The sequence below is a fragment of the Ursus americanus genome, chromosome 4 (genome assembly GCF_024610735.1).
Source record: "Ursus americanus isolate L20-20 chromosome 4, mUrsAme1.1.p, whole genome shotgun sequence".
Classification (NCBI taxonomy): Eukaryota; Metazoa; Chordata; class Mammalia; order Carnivora; family Ursidae; genus Ursus; species Ursus americanus.
The window spans coordinates 28860672-28881519 of record NC_142130.1 but is presented as its reverse complement, the minus strand read 5'-3'; the positions used below and the strand labels follow the sequence as shown (position 1 = coordinate 28881519).

The 20848-nt window shown below is 42.0% G+C and overlaps 1 protein-coding gene across 2 annotated transcripts in view; it reads left to right on the top strand.

Moving 5' to 3' along the window:
• ATP13A4 (ATPase 13A4) overlaps positions 1-3615 on the top strand; it is a 132278-nt gene extending 128663 nt beyond the window's left edge. For both annotated transcript variants that reach the window (XM_045812656.2, XM_087861518.1), the window contains exon 30: positions 30-3615. In XM_045812656.2, the coding sequence (XP_045668612.2) occupies positions 30-242 (213 nt within the window). In that variant the 3' untranslated portion in view covers positions 243-3615. The remainder of the gene's footprint in view (positions 1-29) is intronic.
• Positions 3616-20848: the final 17233 nt, after the last annotated feature.

The window sequence follows — 20848 nt, the reverse complement described above, 5'->3', positions numbered from 1 at the left end:
TTGTAAAGAGTAACTCTTTTATTTTGCAGGAGGCCATCATTGAAAATCGAGCCCTGTGGATGACCTTCAAAAGGTGTTTTGGCTATCAGTCAAAAAGTCAGTATCGGATATGGCAGAGAGCCTTGGCAAATGACCCTAGTTGGCCACCGCTAAACCAAACATCCTACTCTGACATGCCAGGGTGTGGAGGGGGAGTGTCTTACAGCAATCCGGTGTTTGAGAGCAATGAAGAACAACTCTGAAGCCAGTGTGATATCCAAGTTAACAAAACATAGAAACAATGACAAAAGAGACCAGTTCCAGCGATTTTCAAGCAATGAGACTCTTCTAAAATCAGGTGGAGTTTTTGGAATCAAAAACCTATCCGATCATGGTGGCAAATTAAAATCTACTTGATGAAATACTTTCTACAGAGCACAACACTGCCCCAGAAGAGTGCTTTCCTCTTGGCTTCTGAAAATAGTTAGGGTGTTTAGTGAATCAAGAATGGGCCAAGGATGGCAATTGGCCAAGAGATTGGGAGGCTCATGGACAAGGAGAATATATAATCTTTCCTCTTAGATGACGTATTTTTTAAATGCGTTGAGAGAAAATAGTACTATGTGTAGTCATAGAATTGTAACATGTGAAAGATCACTTTTGAGTTCGTATTTCATTGATGAAAAACAAATGTGTGGGAGCCATCACACCAATCTTCACTGTCCGGTTTCCTTTCCTTTGTAGTACTTTCAGAGTTGAGACAATGCCTGCTGCCTCTGGCCTTCCCCTACGTATTAGTAAGGATGGACTAAGCTGATACTGCAATTACAAACAACTCCCTTGTCTCAGTGGCTTAACACACAAGAGCTTCTTTCATGGTCCAGGTGACTCTGTAGACTAGCTTTCTTCACAGTACTGACTGCTTCAATGTGTTGGCCCCACTGACTGAAAATAAGGACTCCATGTTCACTGTGATGGGAAGGAAGAATCTGGACATCACGTAATGGCTTTCCACGGCCTCACCCCAAAAGCGGATGCATTTCTTCCACTACTTACATCTCATTCATCAGGGAGCTGGCAAAGAAGCTGGGAAGTACAGCCACCTGTGTTTAGGGCTGGTTTCATGGGCGTATGACCTGTGCAGTCACCTAAGGCCCCATGCTTAGAAGGGCCCCACCCTTATTTTAATGCTTTGCTGTTGCCATCTTGAAATCCCTAACTTTGAAATTCCCACATTTTCATTTTGGATTCAGCCCCACAAATGATATAGTTGGTCCAGCGTGTGTTCCTAGGAAAGAAAGGAAAGTAATACATATCAAAGAGCCCCGGCACTGTCTAAGCTCTGCGTGCCCTGCCCCTGTGAAGATCTCATGTTTTAGGAACTCCACATCTCACATATCCAACTTCAGATATCTCCACTACTCTGCTCTATTATTTTTGAGAAAATTGGTCTTGTGCTACATTATATGTTATCATTGACATAAGTCTTTACACAATCTACACATTTCTTAAATCCGAGGCTTCAATTTTCCAAAAATAAAAATTGCCCTTATTTTTATCACTATTACAATTTTGTTATATTGGATTCATTTAGAATAGAAAACACCGAGGTTTCTGTTAGCTCAGCAGACAACTCTGAGTTCTAGGACAATATCCACAAATAGTATTTTAAAGTGAAAGCAAAACTTTCATTACAAACATCAAATCCTTAGTGAATGTTCTGGGCAGAGGGTGGGTCCCAGGCTGGCTTTTCTACTTCTTGATAGCATATGCAAGCATTCCCTTCCCTGGCTGAATTCCTGAGGATGGTTGGAGGCTCTATGGCTATAGATAATACTGGGAACATGATTTTTCTCAGCCATGAAAGTACCTTGTTGCCTCTGGTTTTAAAATAAGGTGTGAGGAATCATTTAAATAAGCTGCAGAAGAATCATTGTCTTCCTTGGTACAGAAAGAAATATTTCCTTTTACAAAGTTAGCCTCGGCAGTGATATGGTAGTTCCAAATGTCTTTTTCTAAGACTCATAGTTTACTCATTTTTCAGGAGTGGAGGGTTGTGGAAAGGGCAAGCCAGAGAGGGTCTACAACCTGGTGACGGGCAAGAGCAGCACGTGCATTCACACCTAGAAGAGTTCCTTACCAGAGGCTGTCACCTCCATTAGCTATTTGAATTGCATGATTCTCTCTGGACTCAGGCAAGGAAGGACTTATCATCTACTTTTACAGGTGAGAAAACTGAGATTCAGAGTAAGGCAAGCAGACCCAGGCCTTAGACACAGATCTTCTGAGCAAAGCTTCTCTTGTTTCCAAATACCTCCTAATTACAAAGCTCCAGCAGGGCAGGGTGTTTGGGGTGATCTCACAGTCAAACAAAGAATGAGTTTCTTATTTGCCAGGTGGAAGGAGGCAACACTTTGCTAACACCAGGGCCTAATGTTCAAATGAATGCCAGTCATCCTGCCAGGCTTGGGCTAGAGGTATGTTCAAAACAAAACCAAACCAAAGCCCGTTAAGTATCTGTCTGAGACTCTGAGTTGCTCTTGACTTGGTCATAAGTGATTCAATCACTGAGGATTGAATCTAAAATCTTTGTCAAAAGGGACTTATTCTGAAGACTGTACTTGAAATTAACTATAACTTAGAGGTAGTGAGAAAATTATTAACTTGGAAAAGCAGGGTTGGCGGGGTATTGTCAAGGGATGTAAGAGTTGTTTTCAAATACTTGAAGGGTTTCCATGGGAGACAAGACTCCCACCTGTGCCAGGTGGCATGATCCGTGGGTAAAGGGCTTGGTGGGAATGGCTTCAGGCTGACACAAAGACCACTGTCCCAACAGCACAAATAGAAGTGGAATCTGGTGACCTCATGAGGTGTGTGCTCTGTGACACTGGAGGTGCAAGTGGATATTCAAAGACCAAGTAGAGATAGAAGTCAAGTATCAGATGGAATTCAATTACCATCAAGATCCCTTTCAGGCTTGATATGCACATATCTCAGTTTTATGCTATGATGTGAACCATTCATTGTCACTGCCCACATAGAATATCAGACTGCCTATTGTGGGGAGATGAGCTGTGGAGGACAGGATCCCAGGCCTGTGTGGCTTGCAGTGTGGACAAATGGGCTTGACTGCTCTGTGCCTTGGACGGTGGCTTTTGGTGGAGATAAGATTCTCGAAAATAGGTGCCCACTGATGGGTCTTGACTGCCAAACTGACAGCTGGGGAATACTTCTGATGTATGCATTTTCATAGAAAGAAAAGTTTGAAAATTTCAGTAAAAGACTGTGGGAGAGTACCCCAAACCTGGGGGCAGAGCTACTTGCACCCAATACGCTTATCTGACCAGCACTTGGAGGAGAAAAGGCACTCATCTGATCTAATTCATTTAAGAGGTTCACCAAATGTTCACTCCAAGGTACACAGCTCTGACCCACAGAGAGGAACCCTGGCTCTGGGCTCTTCTCACTAAACAAGTAATGATCTGAGAATGGAAATATGTCTGTGCCATCTGTGTCCTTATGAGCTCATACAAGTGTGCATGTACACACTTGCAGATGTGATGACTGGGAAAGTGATTATTTATTCAGAACCTTGTATTTAGTTTATGCTGTAATAAATTATTCTTTACAAAAGAGGCAAATATAATCTATAATTCTGGTGTTCTAAAATCAATCTTTCTCCGTTATCGCAGTGGAGTTTTTCACTCTGGCTAATAAAATGGTGTGGTCTACTCCAGTAATGTTGAAGCAACGAAACATCTTTAAAAAGTTCCGGGCATTTCCTAACAGTATAGACACTATTATTCCCTGCTTTGTAACAGGGTACGACAGTCTACAAAATACTTTCATACTCATTCTCTTGTTTAAGCCTCATAACAATCACAGGAGGAAGACAGGGCAAGGATTGCTATCCTCCTTCTCTTGATGATACCAGACCCTCCAAAGTCTCAATAACTTGTCCAAGAGCAGACTGGAGCTAGAGCTGCATTCAGACGCAGAACTTCTACCAATGAGTTTCCTGCTCTGTCACTCTCCCACGTTGTTTCTCCTAGATGAAATGTTTGTAGCACTGAAAAACAAGGCAAGCAAGGCAAGGCAATATTCAATGGATTGCCATCACAAATGTAATTGCTTCCAGAAAGAGTTTTTAGTTCTCATAGAAGTTCCCTTGAATTTGGTCATCGATCACAGAAAAGGTCAACTCCCATAGCTGAAGAGTAAAACCACATAACCGGAGCCCTTTGAGTTTATTTCATGTCAGCAGATATAGCTCTGGTTTCTGACTTCAGTCTCCAGAAGCAGAAACCCGTATCGCTGCTTGAACTTTGCCTCTGCTTTGTACAGCAATGTAGGGTCATATGAATTCTGTCTTGGCTTTGTTCTAAACTCACTTCTTTATGCAGTCAGTAGCTCACTCATTCTTGCCAGCACTCAGTAACTCACTCATTCCAGGAGTACAGGAACTTACTTTCTTAACTCAATACCTTTGCTCATGCTGCTTTCTCTTTGGGGGCATCAATAATTATTACTCTCATCGCCACACACCCAAATCCCACCATTTCTCAAGACCCAATTAGAATGCCACCTGGTCTGCCAAGCCAGAAGGGAGATCTGTTTTGTCGACACACAGCTTACACTCCACATGTGCCTCTTCTGTGTGACAGACAGCTCTTTTTACCATGCATTATGGTCCCGTAGTGTTCTGACGTCTTCCAACTCTCGCTCAACCCCACTTTAACTAGGGAGCACATTCTGTGAGGGTGGGGACCAAGCCTGATTCATCTCATCTACCCACTCTGCACCTAGAACAGGGCAATGGTTGGGGCTCAGCAAGCAGCTGTGGCATGGTTGAATAAAAAATATAATCACTGGGATATTTTGTTGATTTATTTTTCTCCTTTGTCTTTGAACATCTGTTTTCTATTCAGTACAAAGAAGCTTGACCGAAACAATAGGACTGTGAATAAAAACAAAAAGTGGGAAGTATAGTGATTCCAACGTTGAACTTACTCAGTTTGGCTGTCCATTTTCATGGCGGGGTGCGGAGGTGTGCTGTGGAGTTACAACTGGGTACATGCTGCAAAGACTCTCTCAATAGTAGGGGACCCTAGAGGCGAATTTGTGTGCAGCTGCAAAGGCTCTCCCAGGAATATGCTCAATCCAAGGGGAGGGAAAATTGAGGCAAACAAACTTGTTTAAAAAACAAGCATTGGGTAATAAAGAACAAGGGAAAAGTTTGAGTACAACTGGGTGTGTATTTTTCTATCTGTTCTCTGGTTTCACCCTAACTTTAGGAACGTTTGCAAGGACTTGAGGAAGAGAAACCTATGATGGAGAGAGGAGAAGAGCAGAGAAAGAGAGGCCCATTCTGTGATCTGTGTGTCAGGGAGTGTAATGAAAGGAGGGCAGAGGGAATCCACCTGTGGCCTCTGTCACCTGGCAGTGATGTGATTGTGGGAGCACAGGCAGAAGATTCATGTTGCTGGTGGCTGATGGTATCATGCCGAGACACCATAGGTGACATGGACAGTCTGAGCATGTCTCCAAATGGCTAAAGGAGACAGAAAGTGGCTGAAGAGGATGGACTATGGCCAGGTAATACAGAGTGGCCATGCAGTCATAGAAGTCTGGAGTCCCTGGCAACCAAGCTCAGGGTTAGGCAAGGCCCACAGAAGCGTCAGACGGTAGCAGAGGTCATCCCAGAGTGGTAACCTGTGGTACATACAGCTAATCCAGGTTGCAGGAGGAGGGAGCATGCTGTAGGCAGGAGCCCTGGATGCAGCATGACTTGCTGGGGGCTTCTGTGGAACTTTTCAATGACTCAGGAGGGACTTCAGAGTGGTGGGCCTTCTATGATCCTGTTTCAGACTATTGTTCCAGGTTTATGTGACCAGGGAAACATAGATTATAAAGATAGGAAAGATTCCTCCCCATTAGGTGAATGCCAATTGGGTGAAAGTGCATACAGAAATATTTAGGGAGAAGACACTCTGAGAAAGCTCTGCAGAGCCCTAAGGCCACTCTCTCCCCAGGCTGCTTAGGGACAAAGCACAAGAAGAGGTGACTGCACAGCTGGCTGGATGCTCTTTCCTGAAAGCTGAGCCAGTTCTCGCCTTACCCAACACAAAGCTAGCCTTGAGAATTTGGTGAACTTGATAGTCTTAAGAATCTAGTCACCATCCATGACTAATTGAAAACCGGTTTGATCTGGGAGCAATTTCATAGGTTTGGATCCCCCCTAAATGGATTCTGGAAACTGATTTAGTCTGGATGCCAAGATTTGCAGTTGGGAAAGGCCAAATCTTTGTTATATGCCCATACCTCACCATAGCATGGAGGGAAATTTCACAGGTTTCCCAAAGAAGAGTGGATGGCTCAGGCCAGCAGGAGTCTGGGCCTGCACCTGGGGCCTGTGTAAGGGCAGAGCTGGCTTTTGTTGGCACAGTAGTCATGCTAGCTGAAGTCATTGGCTCTCAGCCAGTGCCTCATGTCTGATGGCATTATCAGGAGCCACACAGAGCTTGGATAGATAAAGTCCATCTCCAACGCCCTTTTTGGCAGTGGCATATGTCAGTTAAGAGTAAAAGCTTAGGAGTCAGACAGGTCTGAGCTCTAATCCAGACTTTCCTGATTTGTGATTTGAGCAAATTAATCACTGCATCTTGGTTACCTTGACTATTGGCATGGGAATATTATTTGTTACTTTATTCATAACTGCAAAAATCAAAGAGAATTAAATATGGCAATAACTTCTTTTCCTTCATCTCTAAAGCTTTAAGGATTCTTAAGTCTTGGTCTTGCACAGAGTATAGCTATTTAATGTATGAATCAGTAAAGGAGTAGATAAAAGAATGCATAGATGAAGAATGAATGAACTAACGAACACATATAAACTTTTAGGAATTGAATGAGTGTAATTCAATTTTAATTAAATGTAATTATCCATGATTTACTAATTGTTTAATATTATTCTTTTTTACGGAGTCTGTTGATTCTTAATAATTTAAAATAAGGTATACAATGATCTACCTCCAGCCTTTGTTTATAGAATCAATTACTTGCAATTCAAAGACTCGACTTTCTTTTTAGACATCATTTTGTAACCTTGTCATCCCATCATCTGACTATCCTGAAGGCTTGCTTTTTAAAATTGGTCCTTGTTGTATGACTTTCAAGTCTACCAGATCTCTCATGAGATGCAAAGACCTGCACAAAGTAGTCCAGATTTGGACATATTTGTAGGTAGTGGTTAGTTGATCTCTTTGCTCTCCCATCATGTGTTAGCTCATCGTCTCCAGGAAATAGTCCACAGCAGTTCATAGGCTTCTTTTGGAACATGGTTCTCAAACTTGACCCATCATGAAAATTCCCAAGTAGCTTATTAGGAATAAAGTTCTGGGCCCCACCTCAGACATAGTCAGAGAATCTCTGTGATGGGTCCTGGAGAGCTGTATCTTTATCAAGCTTTCTAGGTGATTCTGATGATGACTCAGTTGTAGGACTGTAACCCTAAGAGAATAACTTAGATGATTTCCCTAAATGTGCTGTCTTGCACTTGTCCCTGTAAAGACTCATCTATAATTTTTCCTGCCAACTCCTGTAGTGCTGAGAGAACTTTTTGTGGTGTATTTCTTTGGAAATACTATGTTTGTCACCATGTATTCTCTACTCCACTTTATAAAAGACTCTGGTGAGAAGAAATCTTACTACCAGATTTCTTTTGCTTGAGTAGAGCCCAGTTATCCTTGCTCGTTGTTAAAACTCTTAAGTACTCCATTCTTGACAAAACAATTACCTACTAGCTAAGTGCAGTGAGGAAAGGCATTGCTACTAGCCAGAGGCAAAAGCAAAGAATGATGTGTAATGTCCTGAATTCTTGGAGCTAGTTGCAAATTTATGCAAAAATTCCGCACCGTAAATATTCAATCTGATTCACCCTTCAGATAAGGGAGAAAAAGAATAAGGGATCTTGGACCATGCCCAAGTCTGGATATCTCAAAGGAATCCTCATCTCCCTAATCTGATTAGATCATCTAGAATTGATTAGTAAGAAGTCAGTTTGTTTCAGAACATCGCTTTAGAGGCTTATATTCTCCTTAGGATAGATCATGGGATCGATCTCACTCTGGAATACCTAAATTCATTCCTTGTCTTTGTAACCATCCCACTCATCCAGGCTGTTTTCTTCCCAGGGAAGCCTCTTGGATTGACAAATATAATTGAACTCTGTTCTTTAATCAGAGACAACACCAATTTCAGAAACACCATCGCCCTTCTGTTAGCACCCTTCACTGGTCTCGGCGGTTATCAGCATTTTCAGTAGCAGTGAAGGAGGCAGAGATGAGGGTTTAGTGTTCACCATGGTATTGATCTGACAGCATTGGGGCATTTTTGGCCACTAGTCAGACTCTGGTTGGTGACTTACCTGACAAATACAGTTACCACTTGACAATCATTCTCACTGACATTTCCTGGGCTCAGCTGACAAGCCATGTAACTGTCAGTCTGTGTAGATTTGTTCTTGTGGCCAGTCATCTAGAAAGCCCTCCTGAATATTAAATTAAACATTCTGTTCCTATGCAGCTACTAAATACACAGAGTACCTGAGCAATGTGGCATAAGCTTTGGCAAGCTTAAAGTCCTTGACAATAGTCAATACGTTTCCAGCAGCATAAAATGAGCTATTGAATTCTCTTGGAACATTTAAGTACCTTAGGCAGAAGAAATGGTTAGACTAAATTCAGGTGGTTTCATGGAAAATTTTATCGCAGGGACAGAAGAAATTAGAGGCTTTGAGATAAGGTTGCTGGGTGAAAGCAAGTTGAGAGCACGGAAACGTGAAATCTGCTTATATAGCAGGTGGTTTCCCTCCCCCCCAGAAGAAATAGATAGATGGTGTCTACATAGATTCAGGAGGTACAAATACCAGGAATCCTTAGTTCTTTTCTGAAATTGAATTTCCACAAGCAGACTGGATACCTATCCTATCTGCTACTCCCTGAACTAAGTGCTTGGATTTGAAGAATGGTCCTTTCCCTTGAACGTGATAAGAGCCATTATTGACTAACATATAAAATGCTATGGGACTGGACCCCAAAACAAAGCGTTGGACCCACGAGCAGTGCGGGCTACCACACCTGGACATATAAACCACTCAGAAAATATAATTGACTCTGTAACAGATGAAATCAATTAATACTTATTTAATGACTGAAGAGATGATGTTTTTACAATCCCGACATTAGCAATTAAATGAAAAAGAATCATTGCTTCAATGGTCCATACCAAATTACAGTATCTGCAATGCATCAGAAGATAATTTTATAATAAAGACCAAGTAGAGCCTAGGATTTGATCCAAGTTCCAGTCCTTGACTCCCATGAGGGCCATGGAGAAGCTAGCTCAGCTACCTAACTTGCGTCTCTGCCCCACAGAGATGGATGGGCAGCCAGGCCTAGAATAAGAGCAGAAATGAGAGCCTCAGGGAAAAGCCATTAGCAGAAGAGGGTGAGACTTTCCCTCATGGATCAGGAGTCAGTTGAAAATGGGTGAGATGGACTATTTTTTCCTTTTGCTTCACATGTTCTAATCAGAAGTCCTTGGGCTAGCTTGTTTTCTATTATAAGTTCAGATATTCCAACAATCAATCACTTTCAAACAGTGTAACTTCTGTCAACAGTTTCTATAGGAAGAAGATCCCTCAAAGGATCCAGCTGAGCAGTGAATGGTTTACATATCAGTGAAAGATGAGTTTGTCAAAGCCCTTTTGTGATATGGGTACAAGAGCAGCTGGAGGAAAGTAGGAAATACAGAAGATTTAGATTCCAGAGCATGAGTCCAGTAGACTGAGCTCAAGGGCATGATTCGAGCCTCATTCATCTCTGGGTTCTCATTTTAGGGGCTAGAATAGTGCGCTGCATATGGCAGCGTTTCACACATGTGAGTAGAATGGAATGGAGGAGAGCTGGGCAGGTCTGTGAGTTACTACATATCTCCCAGGGATGTTTTTTAGCCAACCATAAAACTCTGATGCCTTAGTTAGTTCAGATTTCCATCCCCTGGCTCCACTTTGGTTATCTAGGTTTTTTTTCTTCCAAGATTCTTCCTCAAAAAGAATAAAGCAAGGTATATGTTATGAATTGAAATATTTTTGTATACTAAGTGGAAATTATAGTTCATACTTGAAATATATTCCTGAATTTGAATAATATCTTTTTTTTTAAAGATTTTATTTATTTATTTATTCAACAGAGATAGAGACAGCCAGCGAGAGAGGGAACACAAGCAGGGGGAGTGGGAGAGGAAGAAGCAGGCTCCCAGCGGAGGAGCCTGATGTGGGGCTCGATCCCGTAACGCCGGGATCATGCCCTGAGCCGAAGGCAGACGCTTAACCGCTGTGCCACCCAGGCGCCCCTGAATAATATCTTTAAACTCGAAATTTATTTTTCTTTTCAAATTTTTGTTTTATTTATTTATTTATTTATTTATTTATTTATTTATTTAAGTTCAATTAGCAGACATATAGTACATCATTAGTTTTTGATGTAGTGTTCAATGATTCATTAGTTTCCTTGTTGATTTTCTCCTTAGATGATCTGTCCATTGCTATAAGTGGGGTGTCAAAGTCCCCTACTATTATATTATTATCGATGAGTTTCTTTATATTTGCTCTTAATTGATTTATATATTTGAGTGCCCCCAAGTTGGAGACATAAATATTTATAATTGTTACATCTTCTTGATGGATAGATCCCTTAATTATGATATAATGCCCTTCTTCATTGCTTGGTACAGTCTTTGGTTTAAAATCCAGTCTGTCTGATATACGTATGGTGGGAAATGGCATCACCTTGCATTCCTCATCTCCAGAGCGGGAAGTTCAGAGTTACTATTCTTCAGGAAGCCCTCACAGAAGAGCATACAATCATCTCTCCTGTGTCCCAGGCTTCCAGCAGATCCCCACCTTCACCCTGCTTGTGTTTGACCTGTCCGCCTGCTAGAGGGCACAGCACTCCTGTGTTTTATCTCAGGTGTGCAGCTGAGTTTCAAAACTCCAAATTTTAGAGACCCCCAGGCACAGACCGGCACTAATCCTCTGGCGGAGGGCCTTGTTGCACTGTGGCTGGCGCCTGCTTGTCCCAAAAATTGGTTGTGCAAACACACAGTGGTTTGGAGTTTATGGTAAAATGTAACTAAAAGACAGCACCAAGGTTCGCTGCCTTCAGCCAGTGTCTTTGCTCCTGTGTTAGGGAAAGGGGCAACTCAAGGGTGTCCATGGGTCTTTTGTTCCTGTGCCACCACCCCCACATGCGCTCCAAGCAGGGTAACTGCTTCTCGCCCTGCGACCCGGGAGATCCTCAGACCATGCTGCCCACTCCTAGAATTCTGTTTTGCTTCGCCACCAGAGCACTGCTAAGCCTGTATGGCACAACCCTGGTGATGGCTCCGACCTCTGAACTTCAGAGTCCGTACTCCACTGTTTATAAAGTTTGTGGTATTCAGCCCTTCCCTCTCCCTTTCCCAGTCAATGGTTTTGGCGGAAAAGTTTTTCTTGAACAATTCCTTTGGCATGCTTTCACTCTTTCTTTCTCTCTCACTCCTCTCTCAGTGATGAGGGCTCCCTCACTGTCACAGCACCTGCAGCTCTTCTCTCCCCTCAATCAACTCTCCACAGCTCCTACCTTCCACAATGTGGCATTTTTTTCAATCTCTAGTTGCGAAGTTTTGCTCTTTCAGTCCTCAGATCATTTTCTTGGGTGTTAAAATGATTTGACATTTTTCTAGCTGTTTTTAAGGGATGAGGCAAGACTAGGGTCCCCTTACTCCTCCGCCATTTTAACTCTTCCTCCCAAGGTTGTTGTTATTCACTTCATTTCATAAGTTGAAAGTCATTTGTCATATACGCAAGGAGGTAAGGAATTATTTGCCCTAGGTGCCAAATATACTATATCAATGTCTCTCTACCTCAAGTCCATCCTATGACTTTGCCCCTGGTATATATTGCTCTAGGTACACTGGCTTCCTTCCTGACCCCCAATGTCAGGGCTTTGGCACCTGACATTCCCTTTACCCAGAACCCTTTGCTCCAGGTAGACACATACCTTAGCTCAAATGTCTCCTTGTCACTGGTGCCTTCCCTGATCGCCTCATTTAAAATGCAACTCCACATTCCTTTCTGCTCCTCCTCACCCTTGACCCCTTACCTTGTCTATTCACATTCCTAACCTTATTTTCTCTCCAGAGCAGTATCACTATCTGCCCAACTGTGGATTTCACTTGTGTACTTGTGCAGTCAGTCTTTCCCCACTGAAGTGTCAATTTCATGAGATGGCGCCTTCTGTCTGCTTTGACCACTGCTGTCTTCCCCAATACCTTGAGCAGTGCCTTATAGAAAGTAAGCACTCAAGAAGTATTTGTTGAACAAATTAAAGAACTATAAAATGAAGGGATTGGACCAGATCAGTGATAAGTAAAATCTGACATAGTAAAATTTTATGCACATGTACATACGTGTATTATTCTTGGGAGGAAAAAATCTACAAAGTTCATCAGATTTTCAAAATTCTCTGTGAGCCCACAAAGGTGAATAAGCCACTAGACACACACCTTTTTTAGTCCTTTGAGCTGCTGGATTCTGAGCTCTCTACCTCTTCCAGTCCTCTCTCCATCTGGCCTATTCCATTTGTTCCCCCACAGAGGAGTCATATTTTTGTCTTGTTCTCTTACCAAACTGTCAACTCACTAAGGGCAGGGTTAGTGCCTGATTCATTTCTGCAACCCTTTCAGTTCTAACCCTGGTCTAAGGGCTTGGAAGCTGTTTGCTAAATGAATTAACAGGACAGCAACAGGGGCGCCTGGGTGGCACAGCGGTTGAGCGTCTGCCTTCGGCTCAGGGCGTGATCCCGGCGTTATGGGATCGAGCCCCACATCAGGCTCCTCTGCTATGAGCCTGCTTCTTCCTCTCCCACTCCCCCTGCTTGTGTTCCCTCTCTCGCTGGCTGTCTCTATCCCTGTCAAATAAATAAATAAAATCTTTAAAAAAAAAAACAGGACAGCAACAAGTTGAGGAGTAATAAGAGAAGGTCCCTTTTCACAGTTTGGGCTCTTTTTTGTCCCTAGATAAGATAAATTTTACTTCTATTCATTTAAGTTTTGACATATTCACCAAATTTTCAATTTCTGGATCTCTAAATAGAAAATTAAGGTTGGGAACGTGAAAGACAAACCATGACTTCACCTTAAACATCCCATATTTGTGTTTTCCTAAAGGGAGCTCCCTCTGCTCTGTTCTGTCTGTAGGGAATGTGTGGGTTTTGGCGCAACGGTGGTTAGGGGTGACGGGGGCAAGGGTTGGGGGGCAGACTGAGTGCAGTTAAAGAGTGGACATTTGCCCACATCTTTGAGTCCCTATTTTAGGTGGAGGATTAGTCATATATTGAAATGTGCGTTTCTTCCTCACCTTGTGGTTGTTGCAAAGAGCTCACAAGGTCACTCAATCAGATATCATAGGCCACTCACACTCTGTCACCCAATATTAGGGCCTCTCGGGGATACTCTTTCTTAATTCTGCAATAACCCAGGCCTTCCTCACTTTGCCTTGTATATCAGCCACCTCTGTAAGGTTTTGCCTCTTTCATGAGACCCTGAGTACCCTGAGGAAAATGATTCAGCTGATCCATCCCTCTACCTTTCATAGGGTCTCTGTGGGAGGGACTGCTAGCAACCACCAAATTTATTTCCTCCTCATCCTGGCACACAGGTGGACCACATTTCCCTTAAACCACACACAAAGCAAACACACACACACATACACACACACACACACACACACACAAACACACACACACACACACACACACAGAATGGACTAACTAGTTTGGCCTGGTGTACAAGCTCTTAGTGGTCAGGCACACCTGTTCACATCTCCATCATCATTGCTCAGTGCCTCCCTTCTTTCCTTCTATTCTCAAGTCTTATTTTGATTTCTCTTGATACGCCACACAGGCTGTATTTTCTCATCTCTCTTGAAACTTTTCACACATTCTAATCTGTTCTCTGGCCTAGATTGTGTTCACAACTCACCACTATCCCCCATTCCTTCCACCTGATTAATTTCTGCTTGTCTTTGAGATGTCAGCATAAATGTCATTTCCTTCAGGAAGCAGTTCTTGTCTCATTCAGTCTGAGTTCTAGATCCTTCCTATTTAAGAGGCTGCTTATTTGTTTGTCTCTCCCAAGCAACTGTAAATTGCCTCAGGGTAATGACTTTCCTTTTTGCCAGTGAATCCCAAGGAGCTAGCAAAGTGTCCAGAATATCTATGGTTAAACATGTAATTGCTGAGTAAGAGTTGAACAGAGTTTTGATGAGTGTTATATTTTGTGTCTTTGGGCAATAAGTAGCAGAAACCAGAAACAGCAGCAGTTTTATTAAGAACAGCTCATTCTGTATTGGAAAGACGTCTAGAGTTAGTCCCAGGCATAGGGCCATGGCTTAGTGGTATCATAAGGAACTAAGCTCTTTTGTCCTTTGCTCCACTTCATTGGCATGGGTAGAAAATAAATTATTATCTCTCTTTCATCAACAGGATAATTTAAAAAATAGGATAATCTTTTCCAGAAGACCTCTGCCCCCAGTTGTCTTTCTTTTGCATCTTGTTGTTGAAAACTGGGTCACATGCCCACTCTTAGGTTAATCATGACTCATCCTGGTGCTTTAGCTGAAGTCAGGCTGCCCAGACAAAGGAAATGTTCTTTCAGCCAGAAATATGAGTGGGATAGCTACTGGGTAAGAAGTGAATGAGCACTACTCCTCAAGTCTTTAATTAGATTTTACTAAAACTTGGGACTCCTTTCTCCACATTTGAGCTCTACCTTAGATTGGTGATACTTAAAATGCAACATTTGTGATGACATAGCATGCTTTAGTGTGGACGTCCTCAGTAGGCTCTCTGGCATGAAGAGCTATCTGTTTACTTTCATCAGCCACTTCCTGCTGGGCCAGAGAGCACCTTGGATTCTCCTAAACTTCAAGGTGGCACTAGTTCCCCCTCAAGGCAACCAATAACTCTCCCTCTCAGTAGAAAGAGTCAAGTTTCATTCTCTGTAGTCTTTATTCCCAGTAAGTTTTCTTCCATGGTCAAAGTGGCAAGGATTTTGCTCAGTGGACTGATGCAATAAAAAGAAAAAAAAAAAAGATAAAAGTCCTTATTGGAAACAAATAAGCCAACCCATGAATGGATCCCAGTGTACCTATTTTTTGATAAAAATATCAAATTCACTGGTGATTATATTATCATGGAAATTTATATGATATCCCTAATAATCAGCCTTTCTCATTTCTCCTGCATCATATACTTCTCTGAAAACTTTTTGCAAACTAAAAAGAGAAAGTGAAAGGAATTAAATTATTATTATTATAGTTTATGTTTTAAAAAACTTTTCGATTAATTTTATGATGATGGTGGTGATTATAATCTTTTATTGAATATGACAGGTGCTATAGATAATTTTTATACAAAATCATCTTAGATCTCCATATCAACTCTATAATTACTGATATTTTACATATTGGAAACCTAAAATTCAGATTTTAAGTGATCTGCCCAGGGTCATCAGTAGAGCAGGGATTAGAATTCAGGTTTTTCTGATTCCAAAATGATTGCTACACTCCCTGTCATGAGCCAACCCCCCTTCCTTAAATTCTCATTGTCACCTCAACATGTCCATTACTTTCCCAAAGTCCACAGGATTTTTATTTATCTCTCACTGGTAATCTTTCTGTCTTGGGTTGTTGTTGTTGTTCTTTTTAAGATTTTATTTATTTATTTGAGAGAGAGAGAGAGAATGAGAGTGGGGAGGAGCAGAGAGAGCGGGACAAGCAGATGCTGTGCTGACTGTGGAGCCCCGTGTATGGCTCAATTTCATGACCCAGAGATCATGACCTGAGTAGAAATCAAGAGTTGGTTGCTTACCCGATTGAGCCACCCAGGTGCCCCTGTCTTGGGTTTTTAGTGAAGTGGCCATTCTCATTCGTTAGCTGAGACATTTAAAGACAGTGCAGGAAATTATCTGTCTTTCTGGTTCAACAACTTAAGTCAAGAGGCATTCACATTTAGTTCAACAAACACCAGGGAGGGAACAAAAGGAAACACAACAAGCAGATAAATTAATAGACTAATCCTGTGGCTGAGGAGAGTATTTCCTCCCTTTTCCTTGTTAGTCTAATAGGTGAGGTATGTGCTAAGAGATTTTAAATGCTCCTAAGAACAGCAGCGACGAGTAGTGACTGTCTGAGTTCACCTAAGTCCCAACTGGTTTTGACTTTCCCCAAAGAATTATCCTGAAGGGACACACTAAGATTTTAGATGGAAGAGAAAAGTAAGGACCACCGGGCTCTGCTCAACCAAGGAGAGGAGAATGAACTGGTGAGTGCTCCTTTTTTGTGATTACAGTCTTCTCAAAGTACCTGAGGCTGTGGCCAAGTGCTACTGTACTGGGGCTGCTTTTAGGAACTACAGAGGGTTAAGTGTGGTAAGGCTCCCTGAGACCTGAGGGCACAATTTTATAGTCAGGGAAACTGCAGGGGCTGAGAAAATTGTGTCTTCTAGATGATGGAGTTCTTGCCACCCTCATATTCGTCAGACTGAAGGAACCTTCCTTCTTTGACATTTTGTAGAGTATTCAACATGTACCCCACATGGGGCTCATTGAGGTGTCTCTCCCTTATCATCTGGGTCTCCATGTAATTGGGCAAACTCAGGCAAAAACTGAAACTTTTTTTTTAATTCTTGTGTTTTTGGTATATCTGTATAACATGGGCTCAGTGTGGTTTGGGCTGAAGTTATGCTAACAGCATAGAGAGGTTTTAAGCACCAAGTACTGAAAAAAGAGTAGTGTGGCCTGGGATCTAGCACATAGTTTTTTCAAGGTTTTCTTTATTTCCCTGTTACCTTTTCTACCAAACATATATATGTAATGAAAAACAATCAAACAATCAGTGGGGCGCCTGGGTGGCTCAGTCGGTTAAAGCTCTGCCTTCGGCTCAGGTCATGATCCAGGGATCCTAGGATAGAGCCCCCGCATCCGCGGAGGCCAGCTCCCTGCTCAGTGGGGAGTCTGCTTCTCTCTCTCCCTCTGCTCCCCTCCTCCCACCCCCCATTCGTGCTCTCTCTTGCACACACTCTTTCTTTCAAATAAATAAATAAAATCTTAAAGAAAAAAAAAGAAAAACAATCATTAAGACCTTGAAAACTATAGTTCCTGTTTGGGGCTGACAAGTTTACATTTGTTATTTTATTTGATCCTGAGAACTCAGTGATGAAGGAATTAATCCTGTGTCATAGAAAAGAAATGTGAGACCAGGGAGGTTAAGTAACTTGCCTAAGGTCTTCGGTCTACCCGGGACAGGTGGGAAATCTAGCCCACTTCTTCCCCCTTTTATACTTCATGATGTTTACAGTGCAATCAAGTCTACAGCTAGGCAATGAGAGAGAGAAGTAGCATGAGGGCTGGGACAGAGATAACACGCGGGAGGGGGAGAGGGCCCCAGGGATATGGTTCACATAGCAGAAGGGTGTCCGTTTCCCGCTCAGCCTCCCGGTTCCCCATGAGATCTGTGGGAAATCCACACCCACCCTCCCTCCACATACCCGTCTTTGTTAACCTAAGGAAAATAAGTGATTTCATTTATACCTGCACTGTCCAATAAGACAGCCACTGGCCACACGTGGTTTTTGAGCGCTAGTAAAAGTGCTGGACCAAACTGAAATGTACTGTATGCATAAAATACACACCAGATTTTGAAGACAGTAAAAGAAAAAAGAAGTGAAATATCTCATTAGTAACTTTTATATTGGTTACACATTGAAATGACATTTGGATATGTTGGATCAATGAAATATATTATGAAAATTGATTTCACCTGCTTCTTCTTACTTCTTTAATGTGGCCACTAGGAAATTTAAATTACAAATGTGGTTCACATCAGAGGCTTCTATTATTATACCACGCTGATCTTGACAATGGTATAGTGCTTACAATCTTCCGGCTGAAGGGATTTAAAGAACTAAACCCTACTTACCTATGTTCACTGCTCAACAGTTCTGTGCCAGTTCTGATGTTTTTTTCAATGTGTAGATGAGTGCTCATGAAAATCTTTGGTAGCTCTTTATTTTTTCCTAACTATGTGCGTATTTGTAAAGTTTATAGCCTAGTATTTTAATTCTCTTAATCACAGAGGGGACGTAGATAGCTTTCCTCAGCCAGGCATATCTGTAGGCACACTGTGTGCAATGTTAGCATTTATTTCAGGATCCTCTTTGGCCATTCTTGCTGCATTTACTTTCTGGAGATGATCTTGATCCTGCCCCTGAGACAGAGATGCTGTGTTCACGTGAGTTGCAAAGCCCAACCCTTCGGTTGGTGCCCCCCTCTGTACAAACTCCTCCCAAGTATCAATATTACAATGGGATCAGCTCCAGAAGGCAAAATGGTTACTCGGTGTGGAGGACACAGATTTGACAGGAGAGCACTTCACCTCATGATAACTTTTTCCTGGGAAACAGTGGAGGACTCCTGGACTCTAAGACAGCAGATCTGGGCTTTAGTCAAAGACCCACTGCTCACCATGTGGTGTGGACAACTTTTGGGACCTTGATAGTTGCCCAAGAACAACATCATGTATCCCTTCTGACTTAAAAGGCTTTCAAGGGCCACACTGAAATGTGGGAAGTGCTATGAAAATATAAAGAGTTCATTTATATCCAAGGAGTCAGGATTTATGGTGTGCAATTTGAAAAATGCAGAATTGCATATAGTAGGTGAAATTGAGGTTGGGAATATTTCCCCTTTCTCTGATTAAACTGGGGGAGTGATAATTGTTTGAGGTCTACCATTACAAAAACAGTGTGTGAAGAGTTAGTAAGAAAAGTCAGGAACTTGCAATGTCTAAATTATTTTAAACAACGTCATGTACTCTTCATCTTCCATTAAAAGACACACACACACAAACCCTATTCAAAGGATTAAAAAAGAAAATAAAAATCATGTCCTATTGGCTCTTTCTTGTCTTTTGCCAGCATTTATATTAACAGCTTGGTTGAAGGCAAGCTTATCTAATCTGCAACTGATGCCTCACCATGAGGGAGAGATAATAATCTAGTGACAGAAGGTGGGGACATCAATGACTTGGGATTAGTAGCTATGCATGAGAAAGTAATTAAAGTTCTTTATTTGGTTATGGCTGAATTTTAGTTGCCACGATGATATTGTTATAAAAAATTAGTCCTTGGATGTCTCAATAGAAGTCTGTTCTGCATAATAGAAGAAGTAATAATCCTGCTATAATCTGTACTATTCAGGAAATCTCTAGGGAGTTATATTTAATTCTAAGATTTACACAAGAAGTATAGTGTATTTAGAGGGATATCTGGATGTCAGAAATAAGAACCATTTAAAAAAACATTGGGAATAGTTCCCCAAAGAGCAGTCAAGGCACTTGTCTTCCAACAGTTGGGAGGTCGATGTGGAGAACAGAGTAGAAGTTGGTAGAACCCAGCCTGACTTATTTTCATTATGAGAGAATTTGCTAACCATCTGTGGTGGCAGAATCTTAACATGACAACTCTCCATTGACCCTGCCCTTATATAATTCCCTTCAGCTGAGTGTGGTGGAACCCATAAATATGATGAGCTATAATTCCTGTGATTATATTATGTTATGTGGCAAAATGGATTTTACAGATGTAATCAACTTGGACTCAGTGGAGTTCATCAAACAGGAGATTGTCTGGGTGGGCCTTGCCTAATCAGGGGGGCCAGAAAAGATAGTGCGTCCTTTCTGAAGTTAGAGAGGTTTAGAGTGTGAGAGGGGCTTGATGCAAAGGAGGTGCTCCGTTGCATCTCTGACAACAGAAGGCTCAGTGTGGTAGGAACTCTAACTGTCTCTAAGAGCAGAACTGAGAGCGACTTCTGGCTGACCACCAGCGGGAGAATGGGCGTCTCTATCTCAGAGCTACAAAAAACAATCCTGCCAATAACCATGAGATTGTGAAAGAGGCCCTTGATTTCCAGAAGGGACACAGCCCAGAGGACACCTCGATCTCAGTTTTTTGAAACACTGAGCAAATGATCCAGCTGAGACTCTTAACCCACAGAAACTGTGAGATAAGAAATTGGTGTTGTTTTAAGCCACTAAGTTTGTTAGGCAGCAATAGAAAACCAACGCACACGGCTGTCCAACAAGGGAAAGCATAGTCCTGTAAGTTATCGAGTAGCCTGTCGTACGCAGATACGAGATGCTCACTGGCGAAAGATGGTCTGTAGCTATTTTTTTAGGAAGGAATTTGAACCAAATAATCTCTGAGACACTGCTCTTGTTTGGTGATGCTCTTATTCCAGGAATAAGCTTTAACAGAACATGCCGTGTTGTCCCATGTCCTTGGTCTAAGGTCTCTCTGTGTGTGTATGTGTGTGTGCTCATATCTATATATATGTATAGTTACTAAGCTAATTAATCTTTGAATCAATTTGGTATTTATCTTAAAGCCCTTCCCCCAGTTTCGTGTATTACAAAGGTGAGCAGTTTTCTTTTTGGCCTGTGTTTGACTTTAATTTTGACGATTGGTGCTCTGTGTGAAAAGCAAAAATTCCATTTAAGACATTGGATCAATACAACTTACAGTTTTCCCAAACAGCATTTAGTTCCGAATATTGCCTGTGGCCGAATCGTTTCACAATGACTCCAATGGGACTAGCCACTTTCAATCTACTGAAATTTTGTTGAACTGTATATTATTCAAGCTAATCTCAACGGTTAATGCATACCGCGTACTCAAAATGCTTCAGGAACTGTGTGAAATGCTTTGCATTC